At 39.9% G+C, this 22,750-nt stretch overlaps 1 protein-coding gene across 4 annotated transcripts in view; it reads right to left on the bottom strand.

Annotated features, from left to right (window-relative positions):
• The window catches only part of KIF15 (kinesin family member 15), an 82,190-nt gene that overhangs the window by 32,048 nt on the left and 27,392 nt on the right, over positions 1-22,750 (bottom strand). For 3 of the 4 annotated variants that reach the window (XM_082639004.1, XM_082639003.1, XM_082639006.1), the window contains exons 8-16: positions 13,498-13,707; positions 11,693-11,818; positions 11,404-11,526; positions 9,324-9,447; positions 8,707-8,783; positions 8,271-8,480; positions 6,874-7,051; positions 4,739-4,904; positions 3,787-3,928 (exon numbers count right to left, since the gene is read on the bottom strand). In XM_082639004.1, the coding sequence (XP_082495130.1) occupies positions 3,787-3,928; positions 4,739-4,904; positions 6,874-7,051; positions 8,271-8,480; positions 8,707-8,783; positions 9,324-9,447; positions 11,404-11,526; positions 11,693-11,818; positions 13,498-13,707 (1,356 nt within the window). The remainder of the gene's footprint in view (positions 1-3,786; positions 3,929-4,738; positions 4,905-6,873; positions 7,052-8,270; positions 8,481-8,706; positions 8,784-9,323; positions 9,448-11,403; positions 11,527-11,692; positions 11,819-13,497; positions 13,708-22,750) is intronic. The other variant, XM_082639005.1, reaches the window with a different exon arrangement.

The raw sequence follows: 22,750 nt of genomic DNA, 5'->3' as shown, positions 1-22,750 counted from the left end.
TAAAAGAAAGTAGAATATACTGATGCTCTTGAGATTGTCTAGGCCTTTAAAAATGTATTTAAAAAGTCACAAAGAGGGAATTCCCTGGCAGGCCAGTGGCCAGGACTTGGCACCTTCACTGCTGGGGCCCGGGTTCCATCTCTGGTCAGGGAAGTAAGATCCAGCAAGCCACTCGGCACGGCCAAAAAAAGAAAGTCGCAAAGATAAAAGATCAATAAATGGCTATATCAAAAATTTTTAACTTCTGTATAACAACAGTATCGCATACAAAGATGAAAGACAAGGAACATGATGACAGAATATACTGGCAGTATACATAACAAACAAAAGATTAACGCATAAAACGCCCACAAATCACAAGAAAAAGATAAATAACTAGTAGGAAAATAGGCACTTTTTCATAGGTCAAACATCTTTTCCTGTGTTCCAACCAATGGCAATGAACATAGGGAAAGGTGTGGTCTGACCTCACTAGAAATGAGGGGAAGTAGAATTAAAACCATTTTCACCCATCAGACTGTCGAACAATGCCGGTTCTGGGGCCAGTGCTATGGAAGGAGTGCTCCCAAGTTCCCTGGGAAGGAATGTGGTGCAGCCACTTGGAGGGCACTTCAGCAGGTTGCTGAAACGTCCTAAAACTACCACTTCTCCTTCATAAAACCCGCCCCGGAAAATGCTTGCACTGGAAACCACCTAAATAAGCCACGGAATTATTCCAAAGCACAGAAGCCTGGGTTTAAAATGAGGTAGAGTTCTAAGTACTAGTTCATGTGGAAAGACCCAAGGCATATTCCTGAGTTAACAAAAGCCCATTGCAGAATAACATATGTAGGATGATTCCATTGATTTTTTTTTTTTTTTTTTTTCTTTTTGCGGTATGCAGGCCTCTCACTGTTGTGGCCTCTCCCGTTGCGGAGCACAGGCTCCGGATGCACAGGCCCAGCGGCCATGGCTCACGGGCCCAGCCGCTCCGCGGCATATGGGATCCTCCCAGACCGGGGCACGAACCCGTATCCCCTGCATCGGCAGGCGGACTCTCAACCACTGCGCCACCAGGGAGGCCCGATTCCATTGATTTTTAAAAACAAAGTACAAGAACAACAAAAACAACTCTATGAAAAAACTCCACGTCTCTTCTCAGACTATGTATATCTACTGTACAAAACTGCTAAGAAAAAGGATTCCCAAACTGGTAATAAATTACCCCTGGGGATGGGGATGCGGGATGAAGGACCAGATTAGACCCAGACTGGCAGTGGTACTCAAAAGGAACTTTAACCAAAACTTGTATACATATGTATACTTTCTTTAAACAAGGGTAATGTATCCATAAAGCTCTCACATAATTAAAAATGAACAACAACAAGACCTGAATTGCTATGCTACTCTTGGCAAACCTTTTAATCCCCTTCATCCTGTTTGCTCAGCTATAAAAAGAAGTAGACTAGAGGGCTTCTCTGGTGGCACAGTGGTTGAGAGTCCGCCTGCCGATGCAGGGGACATGGGTTCGTGCCCCGGTCCGGGAAGATCCCACATGCCGCGGAGCGGCTGGGCCCGTGAGCCATGTCCGCTGAGCCTGTGCTCCGCAACGGGAGAGGCCACGACAGTGAGAGGCCTGCATACCGCATAAAAAAAAAAAAAAAAGAAGTAGACTAGAATGCCACAGTGCTTCAAGCTCTATAATTCTATTGCTAAGGGGCTACAAACTCAAATTATGAAACATTTAGTGATATTCTGCAAGTATTTTAAAATAATTTCCTGCACAGATTTTAAAGGCCACCTTTTTAAAAAAGCAATCTTAAAAATTCTACCTTTATAAGAAAAAATAGTATTTTTCTTGTATTTACTTGAAAATAGTATTTTCAAGTTAAATAATAGTATTTAACTTGATATATATCAAGTTAAATCATGATGTATTCATACAGTATATTCCTGTGCAGCTGCCAAAACAAAACAAAAAACAAACAAAAGCAAAAAGGAGAGAGGGACTTCCCTGGTGGTGCAGTGGTTAAGAATCTGGCTGCTGGGCCTCCCTGGTGGCGCAGTGGTTGAGAGTCCGCCTGCCGATGCAGGGGATACGGGTTCGTGCCCCGGTCTGGGAGGATCCCATATGCCGCGGAGCGGCTGGGCCCGTGAGCCATGGCCGCTGGGCCTGCGCATCCGGAGCCTGTGCTCCGCAACGGGAGAGGCCACAACAGTGAGAGGCCCGCATACCGCAAAAAAAAAAAAAAAAGAATCTGGCTGCCAATGCAGGGGACACGGGTTCAAGTCCTGGTCCAGGAAGATTCCACATGCCGCAGAGAAACTAAGTCTGTGTGCCAGAACTATTGAGCCCGCGTGCTGCAACTACTGAAGCCCACGCACCTAGAGCCCGTGCTCCACAACAAGAGAAGCCACCACAATGAGAAGCCCGTGCACTGCAACAAAGAGTAGCCCCCGCTCACCACAACTAGAGAAGGCCCATGAGCAGCAACAAAAACCCAACGCAGCCAAAAAATAAATAAATAAATAAATAAGGAGAAGAAAGTTTTTCTCCCTTTAGACATGGGACAAACTCTAAAATATCATTATGTTTAAACAAAAAATTGAGGTGTAGAATGATGTGTATGTGTATGCTACTGTTTGTGAAAAATAAAAAAATATATGAAAAAGAAAGAAAAAACAAAAAAACTTCGTGACATTGTCTGCCTCCAAGGAGGGTCTTGGTTGGCTGAAAGGACAGCAGACAGAATGAGACTTGTCACTTTGTACCTTTAAAAATTCCAGTCATGGGACTTCCCTGGTGGTGCAGCAGTTAAGACTCTACACTCCCAATGCAGGGGGCCCAGATTCGATCCCTGGCCAGGGAATTAGATCCCACATCCATGCCGCAACTATAAGTTTGCATGCCACAACTAAGGAGCCCATGTACTGCAACTAAGGAGCCGGCAAGCCGCAACTAAGGAACCTGCGAGCTGCAACTAAGACCCAGTGCAACCAAATAAATAATATTAAAAAAAAATCCAGTCATGTGATTACCTATTCAAACAAATAAAATTACTTTGAAAGGCAGTATCCTATTAAGTGATACAAAAGGCATCACTGATAAAGATAACCATTAGAGATAAACACCTATTTTTTTTAAGATGTATAAGGAAAGGTTTTTTTTTAGCCTTCAGAGAATTTGGTCCAAAAGTTAAAATAACCAGGATGAGCAGCATCAGCTTCTTAACCTTTGCCTTCCTTATGCATTCCCCTTCCCTCTCCTCATTCTCAGATGTTCAGAGTTTTCTTCTTTCATGAGGGCTATGGTTATTTAGGGCAACAATCCCTTCTATTATCCCCTATGTTACCCTTGATCCTTTAGTGGTCTTTATCTTTAGGATTTCTATTCTTCCACTGCAAGCTCTGAGCACACAACACATTATAGCAACAATTGCCATACACTGAGAGCCATCAGGTGCCAGGCACTTTATTATCTCATTTAATGCTCTAAAAACCCCGTTATTAAGTTGGCCTCGTCTCCAATTCAGAGGCAATAAATGAGGCTCAGAAGTTAGGAAACCCTGCCTAAGGTTACTGACAGATTAGAATTTGAACCCAGGTCTGATTCCAAATGCTGTACTCTTCCCTACATGACCCTGCCACTGGGGGTATACATCAGAACCCTAGGACTAGTATTACCCTGGGGTTAACTGTTGGCAAGGGATTCTATCTGTATCTGGAGATAATCTGTGCAGACTCTCCATTATTAACAAAATGAGATACCACTGATTTAAGGTTGAAGTATTGCTTCAGATTACCTACCTTAAGTGTTTCAGCATGAATTTTATTCAGCTGAGAAACTTCTTGCCGCTTGCAGGCTTTTGTTGCTTCCAAAAGGTTTTCAAGATTAAGGTTCGCCTTTTGCAAAGACTGAAGCTCTGATTCTAATTCCAGCTGCCTTTTCCTAATACATATTATAATATTGAGTGTTTCAGGTAATAAGTAATGTCATACATTTGTAGAGTACTTTACAGTTCATATTCTCACAAAACTTTATAGTTATCTCTTTAAATCAGAGATATTTTCAGATTATTACTGGGATTTTCCAATTGGGTAAAATACAACTCAGAGATTGATGACTGTTTAAGGTATTCAACTAGCAAATGGTAGAGCTCCAATTCAAAAGCCCAAACAATCCACAATGATTCCATATGTAATATGTTATTTTTAAAACAAACATTTCTATATATTTTAGAATAGGATTAATCTTAGTTATAATATGAATGTGGTTTATCTGTTTTCTTTTACAAAGAATATCAAGTGAGAATATTAACAGGAAAAATTTAATAAAAAATAAATAACTGCATAGAACTTGAATCTCAAAAAAAAGAATATTAACAAACCTGTAATTTCTAAAAATCCTGATCTAATTCATAACAGTGGTGATTTAAATTTGCTGGCCAGATAAAGAATTTACAAGTAACTTTAACAGATACTCATCTTAACAGGTATATCCCTTAAAACATCTGTATCATCTAGTTCATTGAATATATTATTAAAGACTAGAAGTTTATGTCAACTGTACTTCAATTTTTAAAAATGAGTAAAGAAAAAGAGCTAGATGCAAGCTCTTTTCCTTCATGTCAAAACAAGTTAGCTGCTATATTAGAATATTTAAGGTAAATGCTCAATTAAATCATCAATGCTAAACACCAAAACAAAGCAACGCTAAAAGATCAGAAATAGTAAGCATGAATGTGTATTTATACTTTACCTAGTTAGTTCTTTGAATTCTTCGTATTCTTGCTTTGAATTATTCAGCTCTGTCTGAACTTGCAGGAGTTGTGCTTTTAACTTCTCAGTGTTTGCTAACGAACATGGCTCTTTCGGAGCTTTGGGAGAGAATCTTTGCTGACCTGATAATAAGGAAACAACCTGGTCTTTGAAAGAGAAAAACAACAGAATACATATTCTAAGTTCTCTGCCAGGTATCAATTTTGAAGCACAAGGAGGAAAAAAGAGAAATCATTGGAAAGTGGACCCTAAAATACAAGAGCCTGTAACTCAAGAGGAGACATAAGACACAACCCAGTGCATCAAAGAGTATCAGAAGTTGTTTTTGAGAAGCTGTGAAGCCACAGGATGAAGAGGCATATTTAAGCCAACACCTTTTCCATTAAGAGAAAAGAGCAAACAATGACTGAAGTATAACACCCACACTGCTGGACAGAGAAACATCACCAACTGAATCTTGCAGGAATTAGTGCCAACGGTCAATGAATTTTTAGCAAAAGAAACAAATAGCAATGGCAGCCAACTGAAAGAACTTGGTATCATCTACCAGGTAGAATATATTAATTTTCAGGGATTGCTTAGAAGGCTGAATTTGTTGAAAAGAGTGCCACTGAGTTTCAGTATGGGAAGTAACATGTAAAACTGTTTAGAGAGGGACTTCGCTGGTGGTCCAGTGGTAAAGAATCAGCTTTCCAATGCAGGGGACGTGGGTTCGATCCCTGTCCAGGCAACTAAGATCTCACATGCCGTGGAGCAACTAAGCCCGTGCACCACAACTATTGAGCTCGTGCACCTCAATGAGAGCCCGCCTGCTGCAAACTACAGAGGAGCCCATGAGCTCTGGAGCCCACGTGCCACAACTACAGGGCCCACGAGCCCTGGAGTCTGTGCACCACAACTAGAGAGAGAAAACCTGCATGCCACAACTAGAGAGAAGACCACGTGCCGCAGCTAGACAGAAACCCGAGCAGACGGTGCACTGTAACGAAAAGATCCTGCATGCTTCAACAGAGATGCCTCAACAAAGAACCCATGTGCTTCCCAAGTAAGACCCGACACAGCCAAAAAAAAATAAGGAAAAAAAAATAATAAATATGTTTAAAAAAAAGAAGAAAGGTTGAAGTAAATACCTCAAACTGCTTATTAAAAAAGAAATTGTTTAGAGAATGATGTATGTTTAGAAGATGGTGAGTCCAGAAATTACCATTAGTATCTTTCAAAGGTAGTAAGTTAAGGTACTATTGAGGGCAAAATGGCCAACAAATACAGAGCACTGTAGGAAACAATAGCTAATACAGAAAACCTGATTTTAACTTTGCATCTAAAATTGTGGTCTCTCTACAACCCGTATTCTGTGAATTTTATTCGTTTGTTAATTCATAACAGAATGGAAGAAGGCTTGGAAAAGGAAATTAAAAAAATTTTTTTTTCTTTTATCATTGCAGTATAAAAAGATTAGAACTATCTCAATTTCAACCTAAAGAGAAACAAAGGCTGAAACAGAGCGTGATAAAAGACCATGAAGATATTCACTCTAAGAATGGAGCAAACATAGACTTTGTTACCAAATCCCAGAGCATTAACACCAATAGCTGCCAAGCATGTAAATCAGATCAGTAACTAAACCACTTTTCAGAGAGTAACAGTAAACTTACAGAACTAATGTAGAGCAGAACGTACACTGGCAAGCATGGCCCGCAACCATGACATCAGGACCCATCACTGTGCTGGCTGGACTGTGAGTCTGATCACTCTGACATCTCTCACACTGTACAGATGTTCGTCAGGTGAATAAATATCTCAACTCTACACTCATTCATGTTGTCATTAGTTAAGCACGTTTCATTTCAAATACTTAAAATAGGAAAATTCCATTTAATAAAAGTGTAAAGTAATATCTGAATCAATCTTTTATCTGTAAGACAGAGATATTCTTTGAGTATTCCTTTGCTAATGGGTATCTATTAGCCTTCATAAAGAATAAGTATGTATATAAGAAATTTGTACACCAGGTCTAGAGGCTAAAATGAAAAACCTCAATGCAAGGCAATATCGATGCCCTTTTAAACAGTCCCCTCGCCCCTAGAAGGCAGGTTTACAACTATCACGTCTTACTTTTGTCATTTTTCTCTGTGCCAGATACTTCAATGAAAGCTTTCTCCAGGATTGTGATGGTCTGGGCATCCATTTCGTGGGCTCTTTTCACAGGCTGTGACAATCTCAGTCTTCTGTTCTCCTCCCTGAGGGAATGATTTTCCATAGCATATTTTGCAACTCTGGGGTGATGCTCTACCTGTCACATGGAAGAATTAGAGACGTACGTATTTACAAACATGACCTTAGTGAACAAGTCTTTCTGAAAGCCAACAGCAAACACTGTGGACACACAGGCACTGTGGGGGTGGGGAGCACCTCAGCTTTTACCATCAGACTGAATATGTGCATATTCTACAACTCTGAACTCTACATTCAGGTCTGGAAACTCGAAACTTCCCCGTCTACCCCTGAAACGTTCACCCAGGCACCTGCAGTGATAAGCACAGGGTGCACATTGTGGCATGCTCTTCCTGCAAAGGAGACGGCTTGAATTAACACACTGAAAAGAATTAGGAAACTCTACTGACCAGGGAGGAATGCCCCCCAAAGACACATTAAGTGAAAAGGGCAAGGTACAGAAAAGTGTGTATGCTGTCTTCTTGCACGTGCACAAAAGGGATAAAAGTAAAAACATCTATCAATATTAGTTGGAGGGCTTCCCTGGTGGCGCAGTGGTTGAGAATCTGCCTGCCAAAGCAGGGGACACGGGTTCGAGCCCTGGTCTGGGAAGATCCCACATGCTGCGGAGCAACTGGGCCCGTGAGCCACAATTACTGAGCCTGCGCGTCTGGAGCCTGTGCTCCACAACAAGAGAGGCTCTGATAGTGAGAGGCCCACGCACCGCGATGAGGAGTGGCCCCCACTTGCCGCAACTAGAGAAAGCCCTTGCATAGAAACGAAGAGCCAACGTAACCATAAATAAATAAAATTTAAAAAAAAAAAAAAAAAAAAAGAAAAATATTAGTTGGAAAATGCAGAAAAACCTCTCAAAAGATATCCCTTCTGGTAAGAGATTATCCTTGTTTTTTAATTACGTGCCTGTGTCAACTATCCATCCTCTCAGGGAAAAGGAAAAACAACAACACTTCAAAGGGCTCAGCTGCGAAGAGACTACTGGCTCCTGGCTCCGATAACCCCAGGTGCCCCCTGGGAGGGAGTGGGCTTGGCCTGCTGGGGCTAAATGCCACGGCAGCGACACCACCACCACATCCTCCCTTCTCCCTTCAGGTTTTACTACTTTAGAAAATTGGGCGGGGAGGGGGGGCACATTATGCAATCATACTGTCAGTTGAATTCATTTAAAACACTTTCTCTTGCATTAAATTCCAAGAATTTGCTGACCAATTTGGTGACTGATTCATACTTGCCTTGAACTTCTTTTAGTTTTACAATTACTGCGAATGTCATGTACTCACTTGTTCTCGCAGAGTTTGAATCTCATCCCTCAATTCCGACAGCAAACGATCCTGCTCCTCGGGCAGAAAACTTCCCCGGGATTCCTTGTGGAGCTTCTCCAGGCGCATTATTTGATCCTCTCGGAATTTCACGATCATTTTATTAGATTGAATAAATTTTTCTTTTTTGAGGGTGAGGTCTTCCAATTGGCTAACTTTTTCTACCAAAGACTTAAGAAATTCATAATTTGGTTAAACATAAAAAATAATTGGGCTTCCCTAAATTTTCACAAAACAAGCAATAAACACTAACTTCACATTTAATCTCAAAGGCAAAATTAGGTTTTTCAGTCTTCCTTTGTTTTATTTACCTGTACCATTTATTTCACTCGGAAAAGCTCCTCATGGTGAAAGCCTAAAATATCTTGAATTCCCTTTTACTAATTCAGTTTCCTACCTTCTTTTCCTGTTCAGATTTCTTAAAGAATAACATTGCCTCTCGGAAATACTTCATGTAGTCAGTCTCGTCTTTGTCTGTAATGGGTCCAGTAAGAAAGAAAAGGAAAGAGGAAAAATGTTTTATCTCCCAAATTTTAAGAACAAGAAATGAGCTAAAATAGCCTTTGATTGACTGCTCTCAATTCGTCTTAAAGAATCAGACTCTCATCACCAGTTCATGAATTTCAAATTAACCCAGTCTACAAATTACCTATTCTTTGAAGAAAAGTAAGTCTCTCATATCCAATTTAGTAAACATATAAAGATTACATATGACAGAATCTTGGAAGTGGATCTAAATGAAATTTACTAGTATCTCTTTTTAGCACTTATTAGGGATGAATTATTCAAAATTATTTCTACTCCCCCTTCCCACCACATCTCACAGAAATCAGTACCTGTGGTAACTGTGTCTGGTTACAAAGTACCATGTTCCTATGTAGGTGAAATAAACAGGAACAGACACTTGTGGGAAATCTGGGTAGCCTTACTGTGTTGTGCCTGTCACTGGAGGGCTCTCATACTAATACCCACACCTGGATTTCCTCAGGTTAGAGGACACTGCGCTCATCGTACCTCCGGTCCGAAAGCTTTCTGGTGGTACCTGCCCTGCAGTAAGCTGGGCCAGCTGCTCTTTGAGCCTCTTTACTTCAGCTTGGAGCTGGGTCACATTTCCTTGCGTGTCTTCATTTACCACTGCCTGTTCAAGAATTTTTTAAAAAAGCATTAAAAGAATGCTAAGTCATACAGTCTCGTGTTTATATTTGTTTGTATGATTTGGAGTGACGAAGACCAAACAAAACTGCACTTGCATCTCACAAACAGTCCAAAGGCCTCCAAAATCAGTGCCCTGGAGTGCGGAGGGAGCTTCCTTCCCCTCTGCCTTCACACCAAGAGCCAGAGACTCTTTCCCCTCCCCTCCCCAAGCCCCCACTTAGGTCTCTGCTCTGTTGACTAGCCCTGGGCCCTGCTGGGCTGGGTCACCTCTGGGATCAACGTATATTCATCTAACACTGCCTTCTTCCTGAGATAACCCCACCCCATGAAGAAGAGCAAACACCTCCATGAGTGTCACCTCCCCCTGTCTTCGCTCACTAAAGAGGTGTAAGGAACTGCAGAGCTGACCTGAGCTCCACTGGCTTGGAAGAAACCACCCTCTCCAGAAAAATCCAACCCTGTATTTCCTAACAGTCTCCTGGAAGGGAGAGTTGGTTTGACAACTCCATTTCTGTTTTATTATCACACTAAATGCTGTTTTAAAGAAATGTCTTATTTGAGACGACTTCTAAGAAGTTCATAAAGTCCCACAAAACCTAGAGGGTGATAACAAGAGTCAAGAACTGAGAACCAACCAAATCAAATACCCAATACTCCAGAGTGAGGGAGAAACCTCTGACAGCCCCAAGGTCCCCATGTTCCTGTCTGTAGCTGGGTCTGCCCACTGGGAAGGACTGTTCACCCCTAAACAAATTCCAGACATCCGAGCCACTTTCCCTTGGTAGGCTGCAGCAGAGGACTCACCATTGGCAGTGACTAGTATAAGGCTCCTGGTTTGGTTATTTCATGTGTTAAGAAGCCAGTTCTAGTTGTTTCTGATTCTTATGGACAGCCTCATTAAAAGGCACTCCTATACACTGTGACATCACTGTCACATTAATTCTAATTATCCCTGCAGTTCTCCACTCTCCAAAATTTTCTAGTAAGTCCCAAGAGATAGGGTCAGGAAGCTCTAATGATTTTCCTCCTCATATTACAAATATCCCACAGGGGGTTCATAATCCAATAAAATGAATGAATAACCAGACCTATACTCTTCTGCCTTACCCAAGGGAAGAGGCAACATGGACCTCTTTGCTTTTACCATGATAAGATCACCAGGGAGTCTATTTTGGGAGGTAACAATGACCACTTTCTCTGTTGAAAGAGAGAGGAAATTAATTTGCCAGTTTATGCCCTTTGATTCTTTTGTCTAGAACCAAAGAGCCCTCCAACCTCTCCAAAGCAAGTGGGGAACTCCTTGGTCTTTTGACAGTCTGCACCAGGGGTTGGAGAAGTGCTGCTTGAACATAGCCACGCCCGTATGTTTACATATCATCTACAGCTGCTTTCCCACTACAAAGGCAGAGCTGAGTAGTTGGGACAGAGACCATATGGTCCAAGAAGCCGAAATTATTTACCTCGTGGGCCCTTTACAGGAAGTTTTCTGACCACTGGTGTACACAAGTATCAAGAAAACTTCTTGTATATAAAGAAAAATGAGGAATCCTTAGAGTTACAGACAACTTGAAAGACAAAGTTGGTCAATAGCATCAAATTACGTTCATAGCAGATCCTCCTGCTCCCAACACCCAGCTCCGATAGCGTGGTTTAGGTAAATAAATTTAGTCTCCAGCCCAATTACAAAAGAAAAACTTTGCCTTCCCTTGAGAAAAAACTAGCCAAACAATAATGACCACAAGACCTATTCTAGTGTCAAATTACATGAGTGATATAGAAGGCTCAGAAAGATAAAATAGAAACCCTGCTTAGAGTTAGGCTTTCACAACAGAGAAATACAATAACTAAAAGCTAATGTTAAAATGAGGGCAATCACAAAAGTGAGATACTGCAAGCTTAAATATTTTTCTAATTTACTTAAGTATACTCAGTATTTTACCTTATTTTTAATCAGCTTGGCTCTTTGGGCAAAATTAAGCGTTGATAGGGTTTCCCCAAAACACCTAGATCCAGGATGAACATTTGCAATTATGGCTGTTTTGGCATTACCTCCAAGGGAATCCTGTTTAATGATATGAATGGTACACATTTTCAGGGGAGAAACCACAAGATGTTTTTTAAGCAAAGAAAATGTATACTATTAGCACCAAGGCTGAGAGATTATCCGACTACCAACCATAGTGAGCATAACCAAAACAGGGGCCCAGGAACCCAATGATCTACTTTACCCGGAGTAAGAAGGTAAGTTTGGAGTCTCTGTAGCAAACGTGTCTCTGTTTTCCATTACCCACATCGACAAGCGCAGTAATCACCTGGCCCAGGCAGCTCAACGATCGGTTTATGTTACCTGCTTCCTAGGGCATTGGGGAAAAAGAACAAAAAATTGAGGTGAACTGATGTCTTTTTAGTATTTTGAATTAAAATATACCTAGCAGGGTGGCAATTTTGAATGGAAAGGCAAGACAGGGACAATATTAGTTAAGGTAACTAACTTCTCAGCAAAAAGATGTCCTCAACTGTCCACTAACCTTTTCCTATTCAAGGCACACACTGCAATTTTAGTACTATTCAAATACAAACACAAAAATCATGTGAAGGAAAAAAATATCAATGTCACCTCATAATTGTAATAGTTTTAAACTGACCTATAGGTAGGGATAAAATCTAGAAGAGAACACAGGAAAAAAACTTGGAGTGCATTAATAGGCATATTTTTCAATCCTTTTATGTTAAAATGTTTGCTACATTATAAGGGTATGGTAACTAATAACCCACTCTCATGTCCCACAAAGCCACCAATGAACATATTACAAGAGAACATTCAGTCTAATTCTGTAATGCAATGTATAATAAAACCCCTTTAAAAGAGTGGTTTCAGGAGAAAAGAAAAATGTTTGGGTTAAACATGTTACACTGGATTTTTACCATAGGGAGCATATTTCGATAACTGGGTCTGCAGAAGTGGGAGAATAGAAAAAAAGAGAGGAGGAATAGAAATTATTAAGCAAGATGTGATGAGTCCGGAGTTGCCACTATCTGTTACCATTCAGAAAGGTGGTTTAGGGTCACAGTTGAGAGCCCTGTCAGTGGAGCTGGATTACCATCTGAATCTCAGCGACCCTTAGCCATGTGCCCCTGGAAAATTTCCTCCAGTTTCTTCAAAATAGAAAGGATAATAGGATCACTTCCCAGAGTTGTTGGGACAGTTAAATAGCTAATATATATAAAGCATTGAGAATGGGCCCAGCATATGTCCTATTTTGAACTTATGCTATTTTTCTTTGCTTCATGTCCCCATAGAAACACAAATGTGAGACAGACTGAAACTGCCTGAGAGTTCAAGTGGCTCAAACCCTCACTTTTAAGGCAAACAAGACCCTCTCCTCTACCATTTCTGACTCTTTTCCCCTCTGCCCTTATATATCCTAAACTGTAGAATCCACACACATTTTATTTTTTTAATTAATTTTTATTGGAGTATAGTTGTTTTATAATGTAAGAACCTTTTTTTTTTTTTTTGTCCACAGGGCATGTGGGATCTTAGTTCCCTGACCAAGGATTGAACCCGTGTCCCTTGCATTGGAAGCGTGGAATCCTAACCACTGGACCGCCAGGGAAGTCCCCACACACATTTTATTGACAGTACATATTACAATACATATACATATACACATTAGCAATTACATATTACCAAGAACTTCTGATAATACCTTAACCTAGAACGAGGTCCTTAACCCTTAACTCAAGAACTACTTTGCCATGTTTCCCCCAAGCAGACCATGTCATACCCTTCTTCCTCTGACCCCTGCTACCACTCATATTATCACCCCCTTTGGCATGAATTCAAATACTCTTGCTACTGACACTTGTCATATCCCATGTATGTTTACTGTCCCTACCCCACAACAAAAATTTCTATACCTTTTGGATGAAAGCAATTTCTTAATCCTTTGTAGCCCTCAAAACACTTAGCTTGGTATTGACTTCTAGTAATAATTCAGTCAAGAATTGAAGACCATAATTCTGTTCTTACCTTCAATCTCATCCCTTCTGCATGGGTATCTTTTTGCCTTTCAGATCCTGCTAAATCCACCAGATTGAGAAGGGAGGTCCGTATGTTCACAGTTTCATGGCTCTTCTCCATCGACTCTATTGTAATTGTAAAGACTGCATGAGACCTAGAGGATTCTCTATTCATTGATGTTGATGCTACACGTCTGTTTCTCCACCCTCCAGACAACACCTAGGCAAAAGGAAAATACGTTATCACGACTTCCAAGTGGTCACGACAGCCACGAACATCAGTAGGAAATTTGCAAAGAGTGGTGAGAGACTATCTAATGAAGAATACACTCAAGTTATTTTCCTTTCTCTTTCTTTTTTGATTCTTCTTCATGTCATGAAAGAAAACAAGCAGGAAATCAGAAGGCATAGGATCTAGAATGGGTTTTGCCATTTCTCTATTTGTATTAACTCAATGCAAATCGCAAAATCTCTCTGAACCCTCTTCTTTACCGAGACTAAGAGAAAGTTAGATAAAATAAATCTTAAAATTACCTTCAAGCCCAAAGTTTTATTAGCTCTTTTGGTCTACAAAGTATTTGTTTTCCCTCCCTATTCCCTGTGGCAAGTAGATACATGAAGGTTCAGACTGCAGACTCTAGAATAGGATGAACATGAGTTCAACTCTTGGCTCCACTATCTACCAGTTGTGTGGTCTGGGGGCCAGTTGACCTTTTCAAGGCTCAGTCCCATATTTGTAAAATGGGAATATGGGTATACCTACCTCACAGGGCAGAACATCTTAAACTGTAATATAAATGCTAATCAGCTAGGATCTGGTTAAAATTCAGATTCTGACTCAGCAGACGTGAGGTAGAGACTGAGATCCTGCATTTCTAACAACCTCCTATGTGACACCCATAGTCTGAGAACTACATTTTTTTTTTTTTTTTTTTTTTTTGGTGGTTCGCAGGCGTCTCACTGTTGTGGCCTCTCCCGTTTCGGAGCACAGGCTCCAGACGCACAGGCTCAGCGGACATGGCTCACGGGCCTAGCTGCTCCACAGCATGTGGGATCTTCCCGGACCAGGTCATGAACCCGTGTCCCCTGCATCGGCAGGCAGACTCTCAACCACTGCGCCACCAGGGAAGCCCAAGAACTACATTCTTGAGTGGCATGGTTATAATATGCATTGGATAAAATGAAGAAATTAGTAGCTTACCTCAAAAAGTAGATAAAAAATTAAATGAAATAACGTATACAAAAGAAGTTAGCACAGGGCTTAGCACATACACTCAATAAATGGAGCTGTTATAACCCTCTCTATTAACCAGCCATAGCATAAAAATGAAATTGTTTATATCTTTATTTTTTTGGTTAGTAGTTCATGCTTCCTTTTCATAACACTAAATACTGTATATTAAATATTACATAATGATACATTCATACAGCTGCAAAGAGAAAGAGAGAGAGACCCTCAAACATGGGACAAATTTCAAAATACTATTAGCTTAAAAAAGCAAGTGCAGGGCTTCCCTGGTGGTGCTGTGGTTAAGAATCCGCCTGCCAATGACGGGGACATGGGTTTGAACCCTGGTCCGGGAAGATCCCACATGCCGCGGAGCAACTAAGCATGTGAGCCACAACTACTGAGCCCATGTGCAACAACTACTGAAACCCATGCACCTAGAGCCCGCGCTCCGCAACAAGAGAAGGCACTGCAATGAGGAGGCTGTGCACCTCAACAAAGAGTAGCCCCTACTCGCCTCAACTAGAGAAAGCCCACGCACAGCAACGAAGACCCAACACAGCCAAAAATAAATAAATAAATTTATAAAAATAAAAATAAATAAAAGTTTTTAAAAAGCAAGTGTAGAAGTAGCACAATATGCTATCATTTGTGCAACACAAGGTGAAAAAGCAAATACAAGTATGCTTAGATACTTATGCAAAGGCCAAATACAAACAAAAATCAAAGACAAAACACAAAGCCATTTGGTGAATGCTCATGGATCGGAAGACTCAATATTGTTAAGATATTAACTCCCCCCAAATTGATTGACAGATTCAACCCAATCCCACTCAAAAATCCCAGCAGTCTTTTCTGTAGAAACTAACAAACTAAATCTGAGTATATGAAAATGCAAAGGGCAAAAGAATAACCAAACTAATTTTTAAGAAATTAGAGAACTTACTCTACGTGATCTCAAGACGTACTTCTCAGCAATAACAATACAGGCCTAACTCATTTTATTGTGCTTTGCAGATATTATGTGTTTTACAAATTGAAGGTTTGTGGCAACACTGTGTCAAGCAAGGCTGACTCCCGTTAGGGGCTAATGTAGCTGGTGACTAAGTTGAAGCCAATGCTCATTTACCATTCTAAAATTCCTAGGGCCTTAAGAATTATGCTAAATCTACTCTGCTTATGCTCTATAACTGGAACAACAAAGCCTGGATGACAGCACATCTGTTTACAACATGGTTTACTGAATATTTTAAGGTCACTGTTGAGACCTATTGCTCAGAAAAAAAAATTCCTTTGAAAATAGTATTGCTCATTGACAATACACCTGGTCACCCAAGAGCTCTGGTGGAGATGTACAACAAGGTTAATGTTGTTTTCACGGCTGCTAATACAACATCCATTCTGCAGACCATGGATCAAGGAGTCAATTTGACTTTCAAATCTTATTATCGAAGAAATATACTTCATAAGACTAAAGCTGCCGTGGATAGTGATTCCTCTCATGGATCTGGGGAAAGTCAACTAAAACTTCCTAGAAAGGATTCACCACTCTAGATGCCATAAAGAACATTCACAACTCGTGGCAAGAGGTCAAAATATCAACATTAACAGGACTCTGGAAGAAGCTGATTCCAACCCTTATGGGTAATTTTGAGGGGTCCAAGACTTCAGTGGAGGAAATAACACAGATGTGGTAGGAAGAGCAAGAGAAGTAGAATTAGAAGTGGAGCCTGAAGATGTGACTGAACTGCTGCAATCTCCTGATAAAACAGATGAGAGGTTGCTTCTTATGGATGAGCACAGAGAGTGGTTTCTTGAAATGGAATCTACTCCTGGCGAAGATGCTGTGAAGATCGTCGAAAAGACAACAGAGGATTTAGAATATTATATAAACGTAGTTGATAAAGCGGGGCAAGGTTTGAGAGGACTGACTCCAATTTTGAAAGAAGTTCCACTAGGGGTAAAATGGTACCAAACAGCTACAGAGAAATCATTCATGACAGTAAGAGTCCCCTGATGCAGCAAGCTTCATTGTTGTCTTATTTTAAGAAATTGCAACATCCACTCCAACCTTCAGCAACAACCATCCCTATCAGTCAGCAGCCATCACCATTGAGGAAAGACCTTCCAGCAGAAAAAAGATTATGATTCACTGAAGGCTCAGAGAATGGTTAGCATTTTTTAACAATAAAATATTTTTAAATTAAGGTATATACATTGTTTTTTTAGACATAATGCTATTGCACACTTAATAAACTACAGAAGAGAGCTTTTATATGCACTGAGAAACCAAAACATTCATGTGACTCACTTTATTGCAATATTTGCTTTATTGTGATGGGGGGGACCAAACCTATGATATCCTCAGGTTTGCTTAATATCGATCAACAATATCAATATCAAGACAGTTGTGTATTGGTAACTGATTCAGACACAGAGATCAATGAAACAGAATACAGTCAGATATAAACTCATATATGTACGGTCAATTGATTTTCTTTAAAGGTGCAAAGGCAACCAAATGAGAAATTTTTTTTAAAAAAATGGTGCTGCATACGGGATCAAAACCAAAAAGGTAGCCCAAGAGTGAACTTCTGATGTCAACTATGGGCTTTGGGTGATTATGATATGTCAATGTAAGTTCATCAATTGAACCACTTTAGCGGGGAATGTTTAAAATGGGGAAGGCTACCCATTTGGGGGAGCACGGGATATATGAGAAATCACTGTACATTCCTCTCACTTTTGCTGTGAACCTAAAATTGCTCATCTTAAAAAGAAGCAAGAGGGACTTCCCTGGTGGTCCAGTGGTGAAGACTCCATGCTCCCAATGCAGGGGGCCCAGGTTCGATCCCTGGTTGGGGAATTAGATCCCACATGCTGCAACTAAGGGTTCACATGCTGCAACTAAAGATCCTGCATACTGCAACTAAGACCCGACGCAGCCAGATAAATAAATAAATATTTTTAAAAAAGAAAGGAAGAAAGGGGAAAGAGCATTGAATAAAACAGAACACAAAACACTAAGAAAGATGGTAGAAAGATGGTAGAAACCAGTCCAACAATATCAACAATCATACTTATGTAAAGTTAGGTAAGATGCTGTCAAAAAAAATTTTTTTTTAAAGCAAGATATAACTACATGGTTTTTCTTGTAGAAAAACTTAAAACATTAAAACACAGAGGACTGATGGGAAAACACATGTCGGGCAAATAACTAATCAAAAGAATGCTGAATGGTAGGTCAATATCAGACAAAATAAATTTTTAAGGCAAAATATGTTAATAGAAAACTGTGTTAATAATAGAAAACTAAGGACTTCCCTGGTGGCGCAGTGGATAAAAATCCACCTGCCAGCTTCCCTGGTGGCGCAGTGGTTGGGGGTCCGCCTGCCAATGCAGGGGGCGCGGGTTCGTGCCCCGGTCCGGGAGGGTCCCGCGTGCCGTGGAGCAGCTGGGCCCGTGAGACATGGCCGCTGGGCCTGCGCGTCCGGAGCCTGTGCTCCGCAGCGGGAGAGGCCACAGCAGTGAGAGGCCCGAGTACCGCAAAAAAAAAAAAAAAAAAAAAAGAATCCGCCTGCCAATGCAGGGGACACGGGTTCAAGCCCTGGTCCGGGAAGATCCCACATGCCATGGAACAACTAAGCCCATGTGCCACAACTACTGAGCCTGTGCTCTAGAGCCTCCATGCCACAACTACTGAGCCCGTGCGCCTTGAGCCCATGCTCCACAACAAGCGAAGCCACTGCAATGAGAAGCCTGTGCACCGCAACGAAGAGTAGCCCCCGTTCTCCACAACTAGAGAAACCCCGCACAAAGCAATGAAGACCCAACGCAGCAGAAAAACAAAACAAAACAAAACAGAAAACTGTGTTAATATAAATACAAAACTATGAATTCAAATCAAAGGAAGATATATTAATTCTACTACTTGCATATGCCCCTAATAAAAGTCTATCTCTATATGTATACATATATATTTACGTAAATAGACAAAAGCCAAGACAAAACCAACACTTTAGTTGGAGATTAATATATCTCAAGTATTGATAGATTATACAGACAAAAAAATATTAGTAAAAATATAAAACCCTATATCCAAGGATGTACACACTTCTTCTCAAGCACACACTTATAAAAGTTGGCCATTGTATTAATCCATAAATTATTTCTCAATAAATCTCAAAGACTAGGAATCAAACAAGACCGCATTCTCTGATCCCAATGCAATTAACAATCAACATGAAAAATAAATTTAAATTTCCCATAAATTGGGGAATTTAAATCACATTTCTAAGTAATTCATGGGTCAAAAAAGAAATTATAATGGCATAATACTTAGATCTATATGACAGTTAAGATATTAAAACTTGTGTGAACTTTAAGTAATATTAAGTAAATTTATAGCATTAAATACAAAAGAAAGGCCAAAATGAGCTAATAAGCATCAAGCTTAAGAAGTAGGAAGGACAGTAGGATAAACCCAAAGAAAGTAAAAATAAAACATTAAAGAGTAAGGCCATATAAACCATCACAACTATTCAAAAAGAGAACAAAACTGTAGTTACAGCAAAGATTTTAAAAATGAGAATACTAGGAACAGCTTTATGCCAATATATTTGAAAACTTAGAGGAAACTAAAATTTTTCTAGGAATATGCAACCTATCAAGACATCTGACCCAAAACGCCTGCATAGGTCTATTAAAGAATTTTTATTTGTTGTTAAAAATCTTCTTACCAAATAAATAAATAAACATATAATCAATCTAACTAAACACAAGGCCCAGATGTTTTGGGGGATGAGTGCTACATGCTTTTTAAGAACAGGTCATTCTAATCACACGTATTTCCAGAAAACACATAAAGGTGGTAATAAAGCAAGACAAGGAAAGTAGGAAAAAGGAAAATTACAAGTTTATCTCAATCTTAAGCCCTGATGAAAAATGATAAACAAAATACTGACAAAGCTAATCCAATATTTTATCATGTTAACATGTTAAATGAGAAAAACCATATGATCATCTCAGTACAGGTAGAAAGAGCATCTGACAAAATTTAACACACATCCTTGATTTTATAAGATAGCTAACGGGGTGGCTGTTTATAAAAGCATTCTATTAAAAAACCTGCATTTCTATACATAACAGACAACATGTAATTTTAAAAAGAAGTTATCCCCCACGAGAGCAATAAAAAATATAAGGTATATTAGAATAAAGGTAACAAAAAAAGGTAAGACTTTTATGGTGAAAATTATTGTAATGTAAGACATTAAAGACCCAATTAAATGAAGAGACATACCATGTTCATGTATGAACTCTATTGTAAAGATGTCAATCCCTCCAAACTGGTCTCTAACTACAATGCAATTCCAATCAAAATCTCAACATTATTTTTTGAATATGCATATATATATACACCGGATCACAAGTAAAACCTATCTCTTACTATGAGAGTCACAGTTTAAGAAGTTTGAAAAAGATTTGCTGAAGATAGAAGAATACATTAATGAACTCTGATATATGTGTATTTATTTATTTATAAATATTCATATAATGGATTACACAGCAGTGAAAAAAAAGCAACATAGATGAATTTCATACACTGTGTTGACTTTAAAAAAGTTATAGAAGGCAAAATACATACCTCTTTTTAAAACTCAAAAACAGGCAATACTAACATTTTAAGAAATACATACATATGTGATTTAAAAGTCGGGCTTCCCTGGTGGTGCAGTGGTTGAGAGTCTGCCTGCCGATGCAGGGGACACAGGTTCGTGCCCCGGTCCAGGAAGATCCCACATGCTGTGGAGCGGCTGGGCCCGTGAGCCATGGCCGCTGAGCATGCGCGTCTAGAGACTGTGCTCCGCAACAGGAGAGGCCACAACAGTGAGAGGCCCGTGTACCGCAAAAAATAATAATAATAATAATAAAAATGAAAATAAAAATAAAAGTAGAAGAAAATGATAATGACATTCAGCACAGTGCTTATGTTTAGGGAGGAACCAGGGATATGAGATAGAAAGAAGCACACAGGTAGAATGATAATATTGGTGATATTTAAGTCTAAATTGTCTAATGGGGTCCTGCAAGTTCATTTTAACATTATGCTTAGTAAGTTATATGCATATGGCAATACTGTATATGCATCAAATATTACATATAAAAATTTTTTTAAATTCAACTGGCCAGGTTAGAATCCATAAAATGTGAATAGAGGAAGAAATAGAAAAAATGAACAGACCCAATCACAAGCAATGAAATTGAAACTGTGATTAAAAATCTTCCAACAGGGCTTCCCTGGTGGCGCAGTGGTTGAGAGTCTGTCTGCTGATGCAGAGAACACGGGTTCGTGCCCCGGTCCAGGAAGATCCCACATGCTGCAGAGTGGCTGGGCCTGTGAGCCATGGCCGCTGAGCCTGCGCGTCAGGAGACTGTGCTCCACAACGGGAGAGGCCACAACAGTGAGAGGCCCGCGTACCACAAAAAAAAAAAAAAATCTTCCAACAAACAAAAGTCCAGGACCAGATGGCTTCACAGGTGAATTCTATCAAACATTTAGAGAAGAGCTAACACCCATCCTTCTCAAACTCTTCCAAAAAATTGCACAGGAAGGAACACTCCCAAACTCATTCTATGAGGCCACCATCACCCTGATACCAAAACCCGACAAGGATACTACAAAAAAAGAAAATTACAGACCAATATCACTGATGAATATAGATGCAAAAATCCTCAACAAAATACTAGCAAACAGAATCCAACAATACATTAAAAGAATCATACACCATGATCAAGTGGGATTCATCCCAGGGATGCAAGGATTCTTCAATATGCACAAATCAATCAAAGTAATACACCATATTAACAAATTGAAGAATAAAAACCATTTGGTCATCTCAATAGATGCAGAAAAAGCTTTCAACAAAATTCAACACCCATTTATGATAAAAACTCTCCAGAAAGTAGGCACAGAGGGAACTTACCTCAACATAATAAAGGCCATATATGACAAACCCACAGCAAACATCATTCTCAATGGTGAAAAACTGAAAGCATTTCCTCTAAGATCAGGAACAAGACAAGGATGTCCACTCTCACCACTATTACTCAACATAGTTCTGGAAGTCCTAGCCACGGCAATCAGAGAAGAAAAAGAAATAAAAGGGGGGCTTCCCTGGTGGCGCAGTGGTTGAGAGTCTGCCTGCTAATGCAGGGGACACGGGTTCGAGCCCTGGGCTGGGAGGATCCCACATGCTGCAGAGCAGCTAGGCCCGTGAGCCACAACGACTGAGCCTGCGCGTCTGGAGCCTGTGCTCCGCAACGAGAGAGGCCGCGATAGTAAGAGGCCCGCGCACTGTGATGAAGAGTGGCCCCCGCTTGCCACAACTAGAGAAAGCCCTAGCACAGAAACGAAGACCCAACACAGCAAAAATAAATAAATTAATTAATTAATTAATTAATAATAAAAAAAAGAAATTGCATCATTAAAAAAAAAGTTGACTGATCTGTAAGCTTAAGACAAGTATACTTTAAAAAAAAAAAAGAGCAAAAAAAAAAAAAAAGAAATAAAAGGAATACAAATTGGAAAAGAAGTAAAACTGTCACTGCTTGCAGATGACATGATACTATACATAGAGAATCCTAAAGATGCCACCAGAAAACTACTAGAACTAATCAATGAATTTGGTAACGTTGCAAGATACAAAATTAATGCACAGAAATCTCTTGCATTCCTATACACTATTGGTGAAAAATCTGAAGGAGAAATTAAGGAAATACTCCCATTTACCACTGCAACAAAAAGAATAAAATACCTAGGAATAAACCTACCTAGGGAGACAAAAGACCTGTATGCAGAAAACTATAAGACACTGATGAAAGAAATTAAAGATGATACAAACAGATGGAGAGATATACCATGTTTTTGGATTGGAAGAATCAATACTGTGAAAATGACTATACTGCCCAAAGCAATCTACAGATTGAATGAAGTCCCCTACCAAATTACCAATGGTATTTTTCACAGAACTAG

Source organism: Mesoplodon mirus, assembly GCF_964341445.2.
Source record: "Mesoplodon mirus genome assembly, chromosome: 12".
Lineage (NCBI taxonomy): Eukaryota > Metazoa > Chordata > Mammalia > Artiodactyla > Ziphiidae > Mesoplodon > Mesoplodon mirus.
Note: the sequence above shows the minus strand (reverse complement) of the source record. Positions and strands in the feature narration are given on the sequence as shown.